General features: G+C 46.0%; 1 protein-coding gene across 3 annotated transcripts in view; it reads right to left on the bottom strand.

The window, feature by feature from the left end:
* The window catches only part of LOC129831656 (rho guanine nucleotide exchange factor 26-like), a 62,902-nt gene that overhangs the window by 7,586 nt on the left and 34,437 nt on the right, over positions 1–20,879 (bottom strand). For 2 of the 3 annotated variants that reach the window (XM_055895016.1, XM_055895017.1), the window contains 3 exons: positions 11,159–11,233; positions 10,092–10,181; positions 4,684–4,838 (listed from right to left, as the gene is read on the bottom strand). In XM_055895016.1, the coding sequence (XP_055750991.1) occupies positions 4,684–4,838; positions 10,092–10,181; positions 11,159–11,233 (320 nt within the window). Of the gene's footprint in view, positions 1–4,683; positions 4,839–10,091; positions 10,182–11,158; positions 11,234–20,879 lie in introns of those variants that run through there. The other variant, XM_055895018.1, reaches the window with a different exon arrangement.

The following is a 20,879-nucleotide window of genomic DNA, read 5'->3' as shown; positions in this document are numbered from 1 at the left end:
TGATGAGAAACCCGAGGTAGTAGCGTGCCACAGCAGGGTTCCCGTGCCTCAACAGAACAAACCCAAACATTCCCAGCCCTGAACACATGCCCGCGGCAGCATACTGCTGGAGCCTGCTGCATTGGATCAAATTCCCAGAAAGAAAGAAAAGATTTGAGGTATTTTGAGAGAGAGCGGCATGGCGATCCGTCTCAGACACAGCTGGAGATTCAGGAAATGAGAAGCACACACACACACACACGAGCCATATGGTTTCCAGGAAGACAAACTGTATTCATGGCGTGCAGAATGTTCCTGAATTGTTTTGAGGGAAGGAAAACCCAGCTACCATTCTGATCCCGTTGACAACGAGCAGCAGGTTACGTTCAATACAGACACACATATGTACAGACACACAGGCCAAATACACCACAGACACACCACAGACACACAGGCCAAATACACCACAGACACACCACAGACACACAGGCCAAATACACCACAGACACACCACAGACACACAGGCCAAATACACCACAGACACACCACAGACACACAGGCCAAATACACCACAGACACACCACAGACACACAGGCCAAATACACCACAGACACACCACAGACACACAGGCCAAATAAACCACAGACACACCACAGACACACAGGCCAAATACACCACAGACACACCACAGACACACAGGCCAAATACACCACAGACACACCACAGACACACAGGCCAAATACACCACAGACACACAGGCCAAATACACCACAGACACACCACAGACACACAGGCCAAATACACCACAGACACACCACAGACACACAGGCCAAATACACCACAGACACACCACAGACACCAATAGAGACAGGTTTGTAGTATGTTTAGCCAGGCCATTTGATGTTACATTTTCCAGAAATGGTCACTCAAGTACGTACAGTGCATTTGGAAAGAATTCAGACCTCTTGACTGTTTCCATATTTTGTTAGGTTACAGACTTATTCTAAAATGGATTAAATTGTTTAATTCCCCTCAATCTAAAAACAATATCTCACAATGACAAAACAAAAACAGGTTTTTACAAAATGTTAGAAATTTATTAAAATAAAAAATAAAAAAGGGAACTAACACATTTACATAACTATTCAGACCCTTTACTCAGTGCTTTGTTGAAGCACCTTTGGTAGCGATTACAGCCTCAAGTCTTCTTGGGTATGACATTACAAGCTTGGCACACCTGTATTTGGGGAGTTTCTCCCATTCTTCTCTGCAGATCCTCTCAATCTCTGTCAGGTTGGATGGGGAGCGTTGCTGCACAGTTATTTTCAGGTCTCTCCAGAGATGTTCGATCTGGTTCAAGTCCGGGCTCTGGCTGGGCATCTCAAGGACATTCAGAGACTTGTCCCGAAGTCCCTCCTGTGTTGTCTTGGCTGTGTGCTTAGGGTCGTTGTCCTGTTGGAAGGTGAACCTTCGCCCCAGTCTGAGGTCCTGAGCACTCTGGAGCAGGTTTTCATCAAGGATCTCTCTGTACTTTGCTCCGTTCATCTTTCCCTCGATCCTGACTAGTCTCCCAGTCTCTGTCTCTGAAAAACATCCCCACAGCATGATGCTGCCTCCACCATGCTTCACCATAGGGGTGGTGCCAGGTTTCCTCCAGACGTTATGCTTGGCATTCAGGCCAAAGAGTTCAGTCTTGGTTTCATCAGACCAGAGAATCTTGTTTCTCATGGTCAGAGTCCTTTAGGTGTCTTTTGGAAAACTCCAAGCGGGCTGTCATGTGCCTTTTACTGAGGAGTGGCTTCTGTCTGACCACTACCATAAAGGCCTGATTGGTGGAGTACTGCAGAGATGGTTGTCCTTCTGGAAGGTTCTCCCATCTCCACAGAGGAACTCTGGAGCTCTGTCAGAGTGAGGTTCTTGGTCACCTCCCTGACCAAGGCTCTTCTCCCCCGATTGCTCAGTTTGGCCAGGCGGCCAGCTCTAGGAAGAGTCTCAGTGGTTCCAAACTTCTTCCATTTAAGAATGATGGAACACACTATTTTCTTGGGGACCTTCAATGCATGCTGAAATGTTTTGGTACCCTTCTACGGACAATTCCTTCGACCTCATGGCTTGGTTTTTGCTCTGACATGCACTGTCAACTGTGGGACCTTATATAGACAGGTGTGTGCCTTTCCAAATCATGTCCAATCAATTGAATTTACCACAGGTGGACTCCAATCAAGTTGTAGAAACATCTCAAGGATGATCAATGGAAACAGGATGCACCTGAGATCAATTTGGAGTCTCATTGTAAAGGGTCTGAATACTTATAGAAACAAGGTATTTCTAGAATTTTTTATATACATTTGCAAAAATGTCTGAAAACCTGTTTTCACTCTGCCATTGTGGGGTATTATGGGATGATTAATGAGGTATAAAAATGATTTAAACCACTTTAGAATGAGGCTGTAACGTAACGTAATGTGGAAAAGGTCAAGGGGTGTGAATATTTTCAGAATGCACTGTATTGGTGTGTGTGTGTGTCCGTCCCACCCTGCCTGTCCCACCTAACCTGTCCCACCCAGCCTGTCCCACCCAGCCTGTCCCACCCCGCCCGTCCTACCCAGCCCGTCCCACCCCGCCCGTCCTACCCAGCCCGTCCCACCCTGCCTGTCCCACCCTGCCTGTCCCACCCAGCCCGTCCCACCCAGCCCGTCCCACCCAGCCCGTCCCACCCAGCCCGTCCCACCCAGCCTGTCCCACCCAGCCCGTCCCACCCAGCCTGTCCCACCCAGCCCGTCCCACCCAGCCTGTCCCACCCAGCCCGTCCCACCCCGCCTGTCCCACCCAGCCTGTCCCTGGCACTGCAGCCACATGGCTACACTTTCACTATCAGCATGTTGTGACAGGGTGGTGAGGTGTGTTCTGGGAAACGACCCACACTCCAATGTAGGAGGCTCAGCCCTAATGTATGTGCTCTCCGACACCAGAAGCTGCAGGGGAAAACGGTCCAGGAACACAAAGGACTAGTCAGCCCTTCCCCCTCTGAGGAGCCAACATGTATCTCTCTGTTACAGTACCCAGAGGACTGACTATTGTGACAGAATAATACTATAGTATCCATGTCTGGTATCTGAAACGTGTCCCCTAAAGAGGACTCTATATGTATTATCTCTGTGGTAACTTGTCCCCTAAAGAGGACTCTATATGTATGATCTCTGTGGTAACTTATCCCCTAAAGAGGACTCTATATGTATGATCTCTGTGGTAACTTGTCCCCTAAAGAGGACTCTATATGTATTATCTCTATGGTAACTTGTCCCCTAAAGAGGACTCTATATATGATCTTTGTGGTAACTTGTCCCCTAAAGAGGACTCTGAAGCTATCTATATGTATGATCTCTGTGGAGATCGGGCTTGGGAGTGTTAAGGTTACTGTAAACTTGGTATGGTTTGATTGGTCAATGGTGGTTGGTTTTGGGTTGAGAAGATTCCACCTTCAGATGTTACACATGTAATGAAATGCATTGGTTCTCTCTCTTATCCTGTATCCAGTTCATGGAGGAAGGTTGTATGATCAATTCTCATTTCCTAGACTTCTAGGCTTCTGGTCTAGTAAGTGTGACGACCCTCCCACTCTGTCTGACGAATTCTCTCTCTTTGCTCTTGTCTTCCTTATTAGGATGTCGGTGGGCGGAGCCGGGAGGGTCGTCAGCGACGTGGGACACACCTGGGCCCGGGGGTGTCCCGGGATAAATACACCTCTTCCCCATTCACTGAGGAGACTCTCCCCATGCAGACACTGATAGATTTTGGTTGTGGCATTTTGTTTATTTGTTTTGGCACCTTTACAACAGCCCTCATTATCACATTTATACACGCAACCACTCACTTACACTACTGATTACTGACTACACACACCATTGTTCATTGTATTTAGTTTACCTCAGTTAATAAATATATTTTGTTATTCCTTATCTCCAAGTTGTCTCCCTTTTTGTAACGGACTTCGAGCCGTTATGGTTGGAATAATGCCTTGTAATGCTTGTTAATGTTTGTAACTTAAGCTTTGGTTCTCTCTCTTAAACTGTATCCAGTTCCTGCTTTGTCCTTTAAGTTAACCTCCATATGGTTGGAATAATGCTTGTTAATGTTTACCTTTGATGTAGACAATTCTCAGACCCAATTCTTGCTAGTCATTGTCGACATAGTCTATTGCTGAAGGCTAGCCTTACTTTGTATTCAATGTTGTATTCCAAAACTATAATAACAAAATATTTATTTTGTCAAGGAACTTCTTTCTGGCATTGAGCACTTGTGTTGAACGTATGCAGTCAGATATGGGGGTGAAATCAACCACACTACTGATCTAATACTAAACGAGTTGCTTGTCTATTTTAATTATCTTTATAGTCATATAAACATTTTAAATAGGTTAATTACTTAGTCTTATGGGAGGTGTATATACACATATCACTGCAAGGTCACACTTGACTCATCCCAGAGACTCACACAAAGACACGTGGAGTTTCCTGCACATAACTCTGTCGCAATGACCTACGGACAATTTGGGCTTGCCAGCTCACAAACTTTACCTCTAGCATACTTAAATATGCTATCATCACCACCCTCCCCATCTGTGTGATTGGCTAGTGAGACTGCGGAGTTGACTGTGAATGCTTGGTTAGACTGTGGGATTGGCTAGTGAGACTGTGGACCCACCTCTTCTTCCTGGTGAGGATGAGGACGTCATTGAAGAGGAAGAAGTAGACCTGATGACGTGACGTCCTCTTGGAGAAGATGCCGTTCTCCTCCACGAAGGCTGTGAGCTCCCCTCGTTTCACCATCCACCTAGAGGACGACACCAATGGGAAGGGCTGGGGGGAGGGGGAGAGAGAGAGGGGAGAGGGGACAGAGGGGAGAGAGAGGACAGAGGGGAGAGAGAGGACAGAGGGGAGAGAGAGGGGAGAGGGGAGAGGAGAGGACAGAGGGGAGAGAGAGGACAGAGGGGAGAGAGAGGACAGAGGGGAGAGAGAGGACAGAGGGGAGAGAGAGGACAGAGGGGAGAGAGAGGGGAGAGGGGAGAGGAGAGGACAGAGGGGAGAGAGAGGACAGAGGGGAGAGAGAGGACAGAGGGGAGAGAGAGGACAGAGGGGAGAGAGAGGGGAGAGGGGAGAGGAGAGGACAGAGGGGAGAGAGAGGACAGAGAGGACAGAGGGGAGACAGAGGGGAGAGAGAGAGGGGAGAGGGGATAGGGGGGAGAGAGAGGACAGAGGGGAGAGAGAGGACAGAGAGGACAGAGGGGAGACAGAGGGGAGAGAGAGGACAGAGGGGAGAGGAGAGGACAGACGGAAGAGGAGAGAAAGAGGAGAGAGAGGAGAGAGGAGGGACAGAGGGGAGAGGAGAGAGAGGACAGAGGGGAGAGGAGAGAAAGAGGAGAGAGAGGAGAGAGAGGACAGACGGAAGAGGAGAGAAAGAGGAGAGAGAGGAGAGAGGACAGACGGAAGAGGAGAGAAAGAGGAGAGAGAGGACAGACGGAAGAGGAGAGAAAGAGGAGAGAGAGGAGAGAGGACAGACGGAAGAGGAGAGAAAGAGGAGAGAGAGGAGAGAGAGGACAGACGGAAGAGGAGAGAAAGAGGAGAGAGAGGAGAGAGAGGACAGACGGAAGAGGAGAGAAAGAGGAGAGAGAGGAGAGAGGAGGAACAGAGGGGAGAGGACAGATGGGGGACAGAGGGGAGAGGAGAGAGAGGAGAGAGGGGAGAGAGAGGACAGAGGGGAGAGAGAGGAGAGAGGGAAGAGGAGAGAAAGAGGAGAGAGAGAGAAGACAGAGAGAGAGGAGAGAGAAGACAGAGAGAGAGGAGAGAGAGGGGGGAGAGAGGGACAGAGGGGAGAGGAGAGAGGGGGGACAGAGGGGAGAGAGAGGACAGAGGGGAGAGGAGAGGGAGGAGAGAGGGGAGAGAGAGAAAGGGGAGAGGAGAGGGAGGAGAGAGGGGAGAGAGGGAGGAGAGAGGGGAGAGAGAGAGGGGAGAGATAGAGGGGAGAGATAGAGGGGGGAGAGGAGAGAGGGGACAGAGGGGAGAGAGAGGACAGAGGGGAGAGGAGAGAGGGTGGATGATCAATATCAAGGTTAACAAATGTAATGTACTCCAGACATTCCTGTGTAGTGTGTGTGAACAGCTGGCTAGGAGAGCAGAATGTATGTTCACAGCCCTGCAGATATCTGTTAGGCCCACATGTGCCAACAGCACTTTCCCACAGTTGTGCCTGCCGAAGTGTGTGTGTGTGTTTATGTACATCTGTTTGAATATATATCTCTCTGTGTGCGTGTGCGTGCGTGCGTGCGCGTGTGTGTGTGTGTGTGTGTGCATGCCAGAAATAACTAAGGAAGCCTTTCTAGCATACTGCTGGAAACACACTTGTCCATATCAACAGATAAAGAAATGTAGCGTGATTCAAAGAGGATGCTGGGAAAAGACCTTGTGAACGTACAGTTTGTACAGAACATAACACCATGTCTGTGTTAATGAGAGTGTGTGTGTTTTAGTCTGTAATGCAGCATCAACCGTTATATAGGACCCGTATTCCTCCTCATTTCACACCAGTAGAGAAACCTCATGTTCCCTCCCGGTGTCCCCTGGGAGACTGCTGGGGAAATGTCATGTACGAACAGGAACTCCTCTCAAATATTCCTCCACAGCAGACAGACAGCTAATGGTAATGTCTTCACAGTACCTCATGGCAAAGGCTTTTAAAAGATACAATCCTGAGTTTCTACATTCATTTTTTGACTTATAAATGAATGATATATATATATATATACCCATTGATTCTTACAGAATGACGTCTCATGAGTTCAGTTTTACTGAGGTATCCCATCGAAACACAAAACATCAACTTGTTTTACTCTGTTTGTGAACAACCTACATGTAAACATGTGGTCCCGTGTGGCTCAGTTGGTAGAGCATGGCGCTTGCAACGCTAGGGTTGTGGGTTCATTCCCCACGGGGGGACCAGGATGAATATGTATGAACTTTCCAATTTGTAAGTCGCTCTGGATAAGAGCGTCTGCTAAATGACTTAAATGTAATGTAAATGTAAACAAACACTGTACAGCCTCAACACATGGTTAAAACGATCATGTTGATGTCTTGGATGGCCAGTCCTTGCATCCATAGCTCTGTCTACGAATTTGAAAGTGGTTTCTCCAGGCCCAACCCTCAGCGTTTTTACCCCCAAAACAGAGGCAGAGGGAAGTCTTTTGTTATTGTTTCTATTTCAGATGAAATCACATGAGGGGAAACGGGGCGCCACGGTGTGCCCCCCACCGCCTTGGATTTGTTGACAAACTGCAGAGAGGAGCGTTGCCCAGCATGGTACAAAACATATCCTGCTGTTCTATCACGCACGCAGTGATGTCACAGGGAAGGTAACGTATTTGTTGACGTTATATCCTAAACGTTCCCGGTCGTTTCACCGTTAAGGATTCTACCTTTATAAAAACAAACACCTCTGCATGTCAATGCTACTCTCTGGCATGTATTCTTAAGAGTCCATAGTATCTCATAGGGGCTTAACAGTTCTTCAGGGTTTACAGTAGGTTAACAGCTATAGACCCCACTGGGGTGAATAGAGACAGTCATAAACCCAGCTATAGAGACAGTCATAAACCCCAGCTATAGAGACAGTCATAAACCCCAGCTATAGAGACAGTCATAAACCCAGCTATAGAGACAGTCATAAACCCCAGCTATAGAGACAGTCATAAACCCCAGCTATAGAGACAGACATAAACCCAGCTATAGAGACAGTCATAAACCCAGCTATAGAGACAGTCATAAACCCCAGCTATAGAGACAGTCATAAACCCCAGCTATAGAGACAGACATAAACCCAGCTATAGAGACAGTCATAAACCCCAGCTATAGAGACAGTCATAAACCCAGCTATAGAGACAGTCATAAACCCCAGCTATAGAGACAGTCATAAACCCCAGCTATAGAGACAGACATAAACCCAGCTATAGAGACAGTCATAAACCCAGCTATAGAGACAGTCATAAACCCCAGCTATAGAGACAGTCATAAACCCCAGCTATAGAGACAGTCATAAACCCCAGCTATAGAGACAGTCATAAACCCCAGCTATAGAGACAGTCATAAACCCAGCTATAGAGACAGTCATAAACCCCAGCTATAGAGACAGTCATAAACCCCAGCTATAGAGACAGTCATAAACCCCAGCTATAGAGACAGTCATAAACCCAGCTATAGAGACAGTCATAAACCCAGCTATAGAGACAGTCATAAACCCCAGCTATAGAGACAGTCATAAACCCCAGCTATAGAGACAGTCATAAACCCCAGCTATAGAGACAGTCATAAACCCCAGCTATAGAGACAGTCATAAACCCAGCTATAGAGACAGTCATAAACCCCAGCTATAGAGACAGTCATAAACCCCAGCTATAGAGACAGACATAAACCCCAGCTATAGAGACAGTCATAAACCCCAGCTATAGAGACAGTCATAATCCCAGCTATAGAGACAGTCATAAACCCCAGCTATCGACCCACTGGGGTGAATAGAGACAGTCATACACCCCGGCTATAGAGACAGTCATAAACCCCAGCTATAGAGACAGTCATAAACCCAGCTATAGAGACAGTCATAAACCCCAGCTATAGAGACAGTCATAAACCCCAGCTATAGAGACAGTCATAAACCCCAGCTATAGAGACAGTCATAAACCCCAGCTATAGAGACAGTCATAAACCCCAGCTATAGAGACAGTCATAAACCCAGCTATAGAGACAGTCATAAACCCCAGCTATAGAGACAGTCATAAACCCCAGCTATAGAGACAGTCATAAACCCCAGCTATAGAGACAGTCATAAACCCCAGCTATAGAGACAGTCATAAACCCCAGCTATAGAGACAGTCATAAACCCCAGCTATAGAGACAGTCATAAACCCCAGCTATAGAGACAGTCATAAACCCCAGCTATAGAGACAGTCATAAACCCCAGCTATAGAGACAGTCATAATCCCAGCTATAGAGACCGTCATAATCCCAGCTATAGAGACAGTCATACACCCAGCTATAGAGACAGTCATAAACCCCAGCTATAGAGACAGTCATAATCCCAGCTATAGAGACAGTCATAAACCCCAGCTATACAGACAGTCATAAACCCCAGCTATAGAGACAGTCATAAACCCCAGCTATAGAGACAGTCATAAACCCCAGCTATAGAGACAGTCATAAACCCCAGCTATAGAGACAGTCATAAACCCCAGCTATAGAGACAGTCATAAACCCCAGCTATAGAGACAGTCATAAACCCCAGCTATAGAGACAGTCATAATCCCCAGCTATAGAGACAGTCATAAACCCCAGCTATAGAGACAGTCATAAACCCAGCTATAGAGACAGTCATACACCCAGCTATAGAGACAGTCATAAACCCCAGCTATAGAGACAGTCATAATCCCAGCTATAGAGACAGTCATAAACCCCAGCTATACAGACAGTCATAAACCCCAGCTATAGAGACAGTCATAAACCCCAGCTATAGAGACAGTCATAATCCCAGCTATAGAGACAGTCATAAACCCCAGCTATAGAGACAGTCATAAACCCCAGCTATAGAGACAGTCATAAACCCCAGCTATAGAGACAGACATAAACCCAGCTATAGAGACAGTCATAAACCCCAGCTATAGAGACAGTCATAAACCCCAGCTATAGAGACAGTCATAAACCCCAGCTATAGAGACAGTCATAAACCCCAGCTATAGAGACAGTCATAAACCCAGCTATAGAGACAGTCATAAACCCCAGCTATAGAGACCGTCATAAACCCCAGCTATAGAGACAGTCATAAACCCAGCTATAGAGACAGTCATAAACCCCAGCTATAGAGACAGTCATAAACCCCAGCTATAGAGACAGTCATAAACCCCAGCTATAGAGACAGTCATAAACCCCAGCTATAGAGACAGTCATAAACCCCAGCTATAGAGACCGTCATAAACCCCAGCTATAGAGACAGTCATAAACCCAGCTATAGAGACAGTCATAAACCCAGCTATCGACCCACTGGGGATCATTCCAAGCCCATCTCCTTACCTTGATCTTAAAGTCCAGTTGAGAGTTGATGGTGTACATCATCTCTGTTCTCTCCATGGTACGGGCCCCTTCGTTACACTTACGCACTACCTAAAACACACAGTTATTAGCACTCACAGACACGTGCAGATTCAAGCAGGCTCACATACAAAGACCACCACGAGCAGGCTCACATACAAAGACCACCACGAGCAGGCTCACATACAAAGACCACCACGAGCAGGCTCACATACAAAGACCACCACGAGCAGGCTCACATACAAAGACCACCACGAGCAGGCTCACATACAAAGACCACCACGAGCAGGCTCACATACAAAGACCACCACGAGCAGGCTCACATACAAAGACCACCACGAGCAGGCTCACATACAAAGACCACCACGAGCAGGCTCACATACAAAGACCACCAAGAGCAGGCTCACATACAAAGACCACCACGAGCAGGCTCACATACAAAGACCACCACGAGCAGGCTCACATACAAAGACCACCACCAGCAGGCTCACATACAAAGACCACCACGAGCAGGCTCACATACAAAGACCACCACGAGCAGGCTCACATACAAAGACCACCACGAGCAGGCTCACATACAAAGACCACCACGAGCAGGCTCACATACAAAGACCACCACGAGCAGGCTCACATACAAAGACCACCACGAGCAGGCTCACATACAAAGACCACCACGAGCAGGCTCACATACAAAGACCACCACGAGCAGGCTCACATACAAAGACCACCACGAGCAGGCTCACATACAAAGACCACCACGAGCAGGCTCACATACAAAGACCACCACGAGCAGGCTCACATACAAAGACCACCACGAGCAGGCTCACATACAAAGACCACCACGAGCAGGCTCACATACAAAGACCACCACGAGCAGGCTCACATACAAAGACCACCACGAGCAGGCTCACATACAAAGACCACCACGAGCAGGCTCACATACAAAGACGATGGGGGAAATACAGGCTCCTTCCTTGATCTCATGTTGAGATGGGACTTTGACCTTTGACTTGGCATCAATTTGGGTTTGACACCAGTTGACCTCTCACCTTGCTGACTGATTGAAGGGCTTTCTTACAGGCCTCATACTGAGTTGAGCCTTTAGAAGCCTTCTGACAAATGACCTGAAAAACAGAGAGCGAGGTCAGAGGTCAGAGCAGATCACACACAGTGGCTGTGTACACAGTAGAGTATGATGTCATAAAGGCTGTGTACACAGTAGAGCATGATGTCATACAGGCTGTGTACACAGTAGAGTATGATGTCATAAAGGCTGTGTACACAGTAGAGTATGATGTCATACAGGCTGTGTACATAGTAGATAGAGTATGATGTCATACAGGCTGTGTACATAGTAGAGTATGATGTCATAAAGGCTGTGTACACAGTAGAGTATGATGTCATAAAGACTGTGTACACAGTAGAGCATGATGTCATAAAGGCTGTAAACACAGTAGAGCATGATGTCATAAAGGCTGTAAACACAGTAGAGCATGATGTCATAAAGGCTGTAAACACAGTAGAGCATGATGTCATAAAGGCTGTGTACACAGTAGAGCATGATGTCATACAGGCTGTGTACACAGTATGATGTCATACAGGCTGTGTACACAGTAGAGCATGATGTCATAAAGGCTGTGTACACAGTAGAGCATGATGTCATAAAGGCTGTGTACACAGTAGAGTATGATGTCATAAAGGCTGTGTACACAGTAGAGTATGATGTCATAAAGGCTGTGTACACAGTAGAGTATGATGTCATTAAGGCTGTGTACACAGTAGAGCATGATGTCATAAAGGCTGTGCACACAGTAGAGCATGATGTCATAAAGGCTGTGTACACAGTAGAGTATGATGTCATAAAGGCTGTGTACACAGTAGAGTATGATGTCATAAAGGCTGTGTACACAGTAGAGTATGATGTCATAAAGGCTGTGTACACAGTAGAGTATGATGTCATAAAGGCTGTGTACACAGTAGAGCATGATGTCATAAAGGCTGTGTACACAGTAGAGTATGATGTCATAAAGGCTGTGTACATAGTAGAGTATGATGTCATAAAGGCTGTGTACACAGTAGAGTATGATGTAATAACGTAGTGTGTGTGAGATCAGTTAGAGTTAACCACTTTGTTATTCCTGGGAGAGGCTTCCAGAACACATCTCTCACTAAAGCTGCTGTCATGAGCACACACACACACACACACACACACACACACACACACACACAGCGGTTGGAAGCATTAAGTGTTACCAAAACTTTCCCAGGGCTCAAAAGCCTCCTATTTCATGGCCTAGTATCCTGCCTTAAACCTCAAGGGAACAACTAAAACAGAGCAGGAGAGAGATAGAACAGTAAGTGAAAACATTAGGAAAAGAGATGGTAAAAAAAAAACGAGGGACCAATGAATGACAGAATGGACAAACATTTCTAGGTCAATAGAGTTAGGAGATGAGATCTTTGAGCCAGTTAAGACAAAGGCTACATTAGACAAAGGCTACATTAGACAAAGGCTACATTAGACAAAGGCTACATTAGACAAAGGCTACATTAGACAAAGGCTACATTAGACAAAGGCTACATTAGACAAAGGCTACATTAGACAAAGGCTACATTAGTCAAAGGCTACATTAGTCAAAGGCTACATTAGACAAAGGCTACATTAGACAAAGGCTACATTAGACAAAGGCTACATTAGACAAAGGCTACAGTGGACAAAGGCTACAGTGGACAAAGGCTACAGTGGACAAAGGCTACAGTGGACAAAGGCTACAGTGGACAAAGGCTACAGTGGACAAAGGCTACAGTGGACAAAGGCTACAGTGGACAAAGGCTACAGTGGACAAAGGCTACATCGGACGAAGGCTACATCAGACGAAGGCTACATCAGACGAAGGCTACATCAGACGAAGGCTACATCAGACGAAGGCTACATCAGACGAAGGCTACATCAGACGAAGCCTACATCAGACGAAGCCTACATCAGACGAAGCCTACATCAGACGAAGGCTACATCAGACGAAGGCTACATCAGACGAAGGCTACATCAGACGAAGGCTACATCAGACGAAGGCTACATCAGACGAAGGCTACATCAGACAAAGGCTACATCAGACAAAGGCTACATTAGACAAAGGCTACATTAGACAAAGGCTACATTAGACAAAGGCTACATTAGACAAAGGCTACATTAGACAAAGGCTACATTAGACAAAGGCTACATTAGACAAAGGCTACATTAGACAAAGGCTACATTAGACAAAGGCTACAGTGGACAAAGGCTACATTAGACAAAGGCTACATTAGACGAAGGCTACAGTGGACAAAGGCTACAGTGGACAAAGGCTACAGTGGACAAAGGCTACAGTGGACAAAGGCTACAGTGGACAAAGGCTACAGTGGACAAAGGCTACAGTGGACAAAGGCTACATCAGACGAAGGCTACATCAGACGAAGGCTACATCAGACAAAGGCTACATCAGACAAAGGCTACATTAGACAAAGGCTACATTAGACAAAGGCTACATTAGACAAAGGCTACATTAGACAAAGGCTACAGTGGACAAAGGCTACAGTGGACAAAGGCTACATCAGACAAAGGCTACATTAGACAAAGGCTACATTAGACAAAGGCTACATTAGACAAAGGCTACATTAGACAAAGGCTACAGTGGACAAAGGCTACAGTGGACAAAGGCTACAGTGGACAAAGGCTACAGTGGACAAAGGCTACAGTGGACAAAGGCTACAGTGGACAAAGGCTACAGTGGACAAAGGCTAAAGTGGACAAAGGCTACAGTGGACAAAGGCTACAGTGGACAAAGGCTACATTAGACAAAGGCTACATCAGACAAAGCCTACATCAGACGAAGCCTACATCAGACGAAGGCTACATCAGACGAAGGCTACATCAGACGAAGGCTACATCAGACAAAGGCTACATTAGACAAAGGCTACATTAGACAAAGGCTACATTAGACAAAGGCTACATTAGACAAAGGCTACAGTGGACAAAGGCTACAGTGGACAAAGGCTACATTAGACAAAGGCTACATTAGACAAAGGCTACATTAGACAAAGGCTACATTAGACAAAGGCTACATTAGACAAAGGCTACATTAGACAAAGGCTACATTAGACAAAGGCTACATTAGACAAAGGCTACATTAGACAAAGGCTACATTAGACAAAGGCTACATTAGACAAAGGCTACATTAGACAAAGGCTACATTAGACAAAGGCTACATTAGACAAAGGCTACAGTGGACAAAGGCTACAGTGGACAAAGGCTACAGTGGACAAAGGCTACAGTGGACAAAGGCTACATTAGACAAAGGCTACATTAGACAAAGGCTACATTAGACAAAGGCTACATTAGACAAAGGCTACATTAGACAAAGGCTACAGCGGACAAAGGCTACAGCGGACAAAGGCTACAGCGGACAAAGGCTACAGCGGACAAAGGCTACAGCGGACAAAGGCTACAGCGGACAAAGGCTACATCAGACGAAGGCTACATCAGACAAAGGCTACATCAGACAAAGGCTACATCAGACAAAGGCTACATCAGACAAAGGCTACATCAGACAAAGGCTACATCAGACAAAGGCTACATCAGACAAAGGCTACATCAGACAAAGGCTACATCAGACAAAGGCTACATCAGACAAGGCTACATCAGACAAGGCTACATTAGACAAAGGCTACATTAGACAAAGGCTACATTAGACAAAGGCTACATTAGACAAAGGCTACATTAGACAAAGGCTACATTAGACAAAGGCTACATTAGACAAAGGCTACATTAGACAAAGGCTACATTAGACAAAGGCTACATTAGACAAAGGCTACAGTGGACAAAGGCTACAGTGGACAAAGGCTACAGTGGACAAAGGCTACAGTGGACAAAGGCTACAGTGGACAAAGGCTACATTAGACAAAGGCTACATTAGACAAAGGCTACATTAGACAAAGGCTACATTAGACAAAGGCTACAGCGGACAAAGGCTACAGCGGACGAAGGCTACAGCGGACGAAGGCTACAGCGGACGAAGGCTACAGCGGACGAAGGCTACAGCGGACGAAGGCTACAGCGGACGAAGGCTACAGCGGACGAAGGCTACAGCGGACGAAGGCTACATCGGACGAAGGCTACATCAGACAAGGCTACATCAGACAAGGCTACATCAGACAAGGCTACATCGGACAAAGGCTACATCAGACAAAGGCTACATCAGACAAAGGCTACATCAGACAAAGGCTACATTAGACAAAGGCTACATTAGACAAAGGCTACATTAGACAAAGGCTACATTAGACAAAGGCTACATTAGACAAAGGCTACAGTGGACAAAGGCTACAGTGGACAAAGGCTACAGTGGACAAAGGCTACAGTGGACAAAGGCTACATTAGACAAAGGCTACATTAGACAAAGGCTACATTAGACAAAGGCTACATTAGACAAAGGCTACATTAGACAAAGGCTACATTAGACAAAGGCTACAGCGGACGAAGGCTACAGCGGACAAAGGCTACATCGGACAAAGGCTTCATCGGACAAAGGCTACATCAGACAAAGGCTACATCAGACAAAGGCTACATCAGACAAAGGCTACATTAGACAAAGGCTACATTAGACAAAGGCTACATTAGACAAAGGCTACATTAGACAAAGGCTACATTAGACAAAGGCTACATTAGACAAAGGCTACATTAGACAAAGGCTACAGTGGACAAAGGCTACATTAGACAAAGGCTACATTAGACAAAGGCTACATTAGACAAAGGCTACATTAGACAAAGGCTACAGTGGACAAAGGCTACAGTGGACAAAGGCTACAGTGGACAAAGGCTACAGTGGACAAAGGCTACAGTGGACAAAGGCTACAGTGGACAAAGGCTACAGTGGACAAAGGCTACAGTGGACAAAGGCTACAGTGGACAAAGGCTACAGTGGACAAAGGCTACAGTGGACAAAGGCTACAGTGGACAAAGGCTACATTGGACAAAGGCTACATTGGACAAAGGCTACATTAGACAAAGGCTACATTAGACAAAGGCTACATTAGACAAAGGCTACATTAGACAAAGGCTACATTAGACAAAGGCTACATTAGACAAAGGCTACAGTGGACAAAGGCTACAGTGGACAAAGGCTACATTAGACAAAGGCTACATTAGACAAAGGCTACATTAGACAAAGGCTACATTAGACAAAGGCTACAGTGGACAAAGGCTACAGTGGACAAAGGCTACAGTGGACAAAGGCTACAGTGGACAAAGGCTACAGTGGACAAAGGCTACAGTGGACAAAGGCTACAGTGGACAAAGGCTACAGTGGACAAAGGCTACAGTGGACAAAGGCTACAGTGGACAAAGGCTACAGTGGACAAAGGCTACAGTGGACAAAGGCTACAGTGGACAAAGGCTACATTAGACAAAGGCTACATTAGACAAAGGCTACATTAGACAAAGGCTACATTAGACAAAGGCTACATTAGACAAAGGCTACATTAGACAAAGGCTACATTAGACAAAGGCTACATTAGACAAAGGCTACATTAGACAAAGGCTACATTAGACAAAGGCTACATTAGACAAAGGCTACATTAGACAAAGGCTACATTAGACAAAGGCTACATTAGACAAAGGCTACATTGGACAAAGGCTACATTAGACAAAGGCTACATTGGACAAAGGCTACATTGGACAAAGGCTACAGTGGACAAAGGCTACAGTGGACAAAGGCTACAGTGGACAAAGGCTACAGTGGACAAAGGCTACAGTGGACAAAGGCTACAGTGGACAAAGGCTACAGTGGACAAAGGCTACAGTGGACAAAGGCTACAGTGGACAAAGGCTACATTGGACAAAGGCTACATTGGACAAAGGCTACATTGGACAAAGGCTACATTAGACAAAGGCTACATTAGACAAAGGCTACATTAGACAAAGGCTACATTAGACAAAGGCTACATTAGACAAAGGCTACATTAGACAAAGGCTACATTAGACAAAGGCTACATTAGACAAAGGCTACATTAGACAAAGGCTACATTAGACAAAGGCTACATAAGACAAAGGCTACATTAGACAAAGGCTACATTAGACAAAGGCTACATTAGACAAAGGCTACATTAGACAAAGGCTACATTAGACAAAGGCTACATTAGACAAAGGCTACATTAGACAAAGGCTACATTAGACAAAGGCTACATTAGACAAAGGCTACATTAGACAAAGGCTACATTAGACAAAGGCTACAGTGGACAAAGGCTACAGTGGACAAAGGCTACAGTGGACAAAGGCTACAGTGGACAAAGGCTACAGTGGACAAAGGCTACAGTGGACAAAGGCTACAGTGGACAAAGGCTACAGTGGACAAAGGCTACATTAGACAAAGGCTACATTAGACAAAGGCTACATTAGACAAAGGCTACATCAGACAAAGGCTACATCAGACGAAGGCTACATCAGACGAAGGCTACATCAGACGAAGGCTACATCAGACGAAGGCTACATCAGACGAAGGCTACATCAGACAAAGGCTACATCAGACAAAGGCTACATCAGACGAAGCCTACATCAGACGAAGCCTACATCAGACGAAGCCTACATCAGACGAAGCCTACATCAGACGAAGCCTACATCAGACGAAGCCTACATCAGACGAAGCCTACATCAGACGAAGGCTACATCAGACGAAGGCTACATCAGACGAAGGCTACATCAGACGAAGGCTACATCAGACAAAGGCTACATCAGACAAAGGCTACATCAGACAAAGGCTACATCAGACAAAGGCTACATCAGACAAAGGCTACATTAGACAAAGGCTACATTAGACAAAGGCTACATTAGACAAAGGCTACATTAGACAAAGGCTACATTAGACAAAGGCTACATTAGACAAAGGCTACATTAGACAAAGGCTACATTAGACAAAGGCTACATTAGACAAAGGCTACATTAGACAAAGGCTACATTAGACAAAGGCTACATTAGACAAAGGCTACATTAGACAAAGGCTACATTAGACAAAGGCTACAGTGGACAAAGGCTACAGTGGACAAAGGCTACATTAGACAAAGGCTACATTAGACAAAGGCTACATTAGACAAAGGCTACATTAGACAAAGGCTACATTAGACAAAGGCTACATTAGACAAAGGCTACATTAGACAAAGGCTACAGTGGACAAAGGCTACAGTGGACAAAGGCTACAGTGGACAAAGGCTACAGTGGACAAAGGCTACAGTGGACAAAGGCTACAGTGGACAAAGGCTACAGTGGACAAAGGCTACAGCGGACAAAGGCTACAGCGGACAAAGGCTACAGCGGACAAAGGCTACATCAGACAAAGGCTACATCAGACAAAGGCTACATTAGACAAAGGCTACATTAGACAAAGGCTACATTAGACAAAGGCTACATTAGACAAAGGCTACATTAGACAAAGGCTACATTAGACAAAGGCTACATTAGACAAAGGCTACATTAGACAAAGGCTACATTAGACAAAGGCTACATTAGACAAAGGCTACATTAGACAAAGGCTACATTAGACAAAGGCTACATTAGACAAAGGCTACATTAGACAAAGGCTACATTAGACAAAGGCTACAGTGGACAAAGGCTACAGTGGACAAAGGCTACAGTGGACAAAGGCTACATTAGACAAAGGCTACATTAGACAAAGGCTACATCAGACAAAGGCTACATCAGACGAAGCCTACATCAGACGAAGCCTACATCAGACGAAGCCTACATCAGACGAAGCCTACATCAGACGAAGCCTACATCAGACGAAGCCTACATCAGACGAAGGCTACATCAGACGAAGGCTACATCAGACGAAGGCTACATCAGACGAAGGCTACATCAGACAAAGGCTACATCAGACAAAGCCTACATCAGACGAAGCCTACATCAGACGAAGCCTACATCAGACGAAGCCTACATCAGACGAAGGCTACATCAGACGAAGGCTACATCAGACGAAGGCTACATCAGACGAAGGCTACATCAGACAAAGGCTACATTAGACAAGGCTACATTAGACAAGGCTACAGTGGACAAGGCTACAGTGGACAAGGCTACAGTGGACAAAGGCTACATCAGACAAAGGCTACATTAGACAAAGGCTACATTAGACAAAGGCTACATTAGACAAAGGCTACATCAGACAAAGGCTACATTAGACAAAGGCTACATTAGACAAAGGCTACATTAGACAAAGGCTACATTAGACAAAAGCTACATAAGACAAAGGCTACATAAGACAAAGGCTACATAAGACAAAGGCTACATAAGACAAAGGCTACATAAGACAAAGGCTACATTAGACAAAGGCTACATTAGACAAAGGCTACATTAGACAAAGGCTACATTAGACAAAGGCTACATTAGACAAAGGCTACATTAGACAAAGGCTACAGTAGGGTAAGGCTACAGTAGGGTAAGGCTACAGTAGTGTGGGTGAAAGTGATTTCACTGGGGGAACTGAATGGAGGGGGGAGGAAATGAGAGACCAGTTTAGTGTAATCAAATCTTCAGGCGTTACGTAAGAGAATGTCGTTCAGAGAGTGAGACCGTCATATACAGGGTGCGTACGTTCCTTTCTGCATGGTTATATACGTGTACGTAACAAAACATTCCCCCCCAGGAACAGGGAGTCGTCAGACCAGGAAATGTTGTTCCTCTCCTCATGTCCAGTGTTGGTGATCGTGCCGTTTCTGCAGATTGTAAGGTGGTGCATTCAAGCTGCCAACAGCCCGTAGGGAGTTTTTCCTAGCCACCGTGCTTCTACACCTGCATTGCTTGCTGTTTGGGGTTTTAGGCTGGGTTTCTGTACAGCACTTCGAGATATTAGCTGATGTACGAAGGGCTATATAAAATAAACTTGATTGATTGATCCCAAACACCTTTACTAGGTTAGGACATCCTAAACACCTTACTAGGTTAGGACAACAACAGTAAAATACGCTGTGGCGTTCAAACGTTGACCAATTGGCATCAAGGAACGTGAGCCAGGTAAACATTCCCCGCACCGTTACACCACCAGCTTTGTACCATTGACACCAGGCACCATTACATCACCGCCACCAGCCTGTACCGTTGACAACAGGCAGGACGGGTCCATGGACTCATGCTGCTTACACCAAATACTGACTCTGCCATCAGTATGACGCAACAGGAACTGGGATTCGTCGGAACTAGGCAATGTTTTCCCACTCAACTGTCCAGTGTTGGTGTTGGCGTGGCCACTGGAGACTCTTCTTCTTGTTTTTATCTGGTAGGAACCCAGTGTTGGTGATGGCGTGGCCACTGGAAACTCTTCTTGTTTTTATCTGATAGGAACCCAGTGTTGGTGATGGCGTGGCCACTGGAGACTCTTCTTCTTGTTTTTATCTGATAGGAACCCGGTGTTGGTGATGGTGTGGCCACTGGAGCCTCTTCTTCTTGTTTTTATCTGGTAGGAACCCAGTGTTGGTGATGGTGTGGCCACTGGAGACTCTTCTTCTTGTTTTTATCTAGTAGGAACCCAGTGTTGGTGATGGCGTGGCAACTGGAGACTCTTCTTCTTGTTTTTATCTGGTAGGAACCCAGTGTTGGTGATGGCGTGGCCACTGGAGCCTCTTCTTCTTGTTTTTATCTGGTAGGAACCCAGTGTTGGTGATGGCGTGGCCACTGGAGCCTCTTCTTCTTGTTTTTATCTGGTAGGAACCCAGTGTTGGTGATGGCGTGGCCACTGGAGCCTCTTCTTCTTG

Source organism: Salvelinus fontinalis, chromosome 33, assembly GCF_029448725.1.
Source record: "Salvelinus fontinalis isolate EN_2023a chromosome 33, ASM2944872v1, whole genome shotgun sequence".
Classification (NCBI taxonomy): Eukaryota; Metazoa; Chordata; class Actinopteri; order Salmoniformes; family Salmonidae; genus Salvelinus; species Salvelinus fontinalis.
The sequence above is the reverse complement of the archived record's forward strand: the minus strand, read 5'-3'. Positions and strand labels throughout refer to the sequence as shown.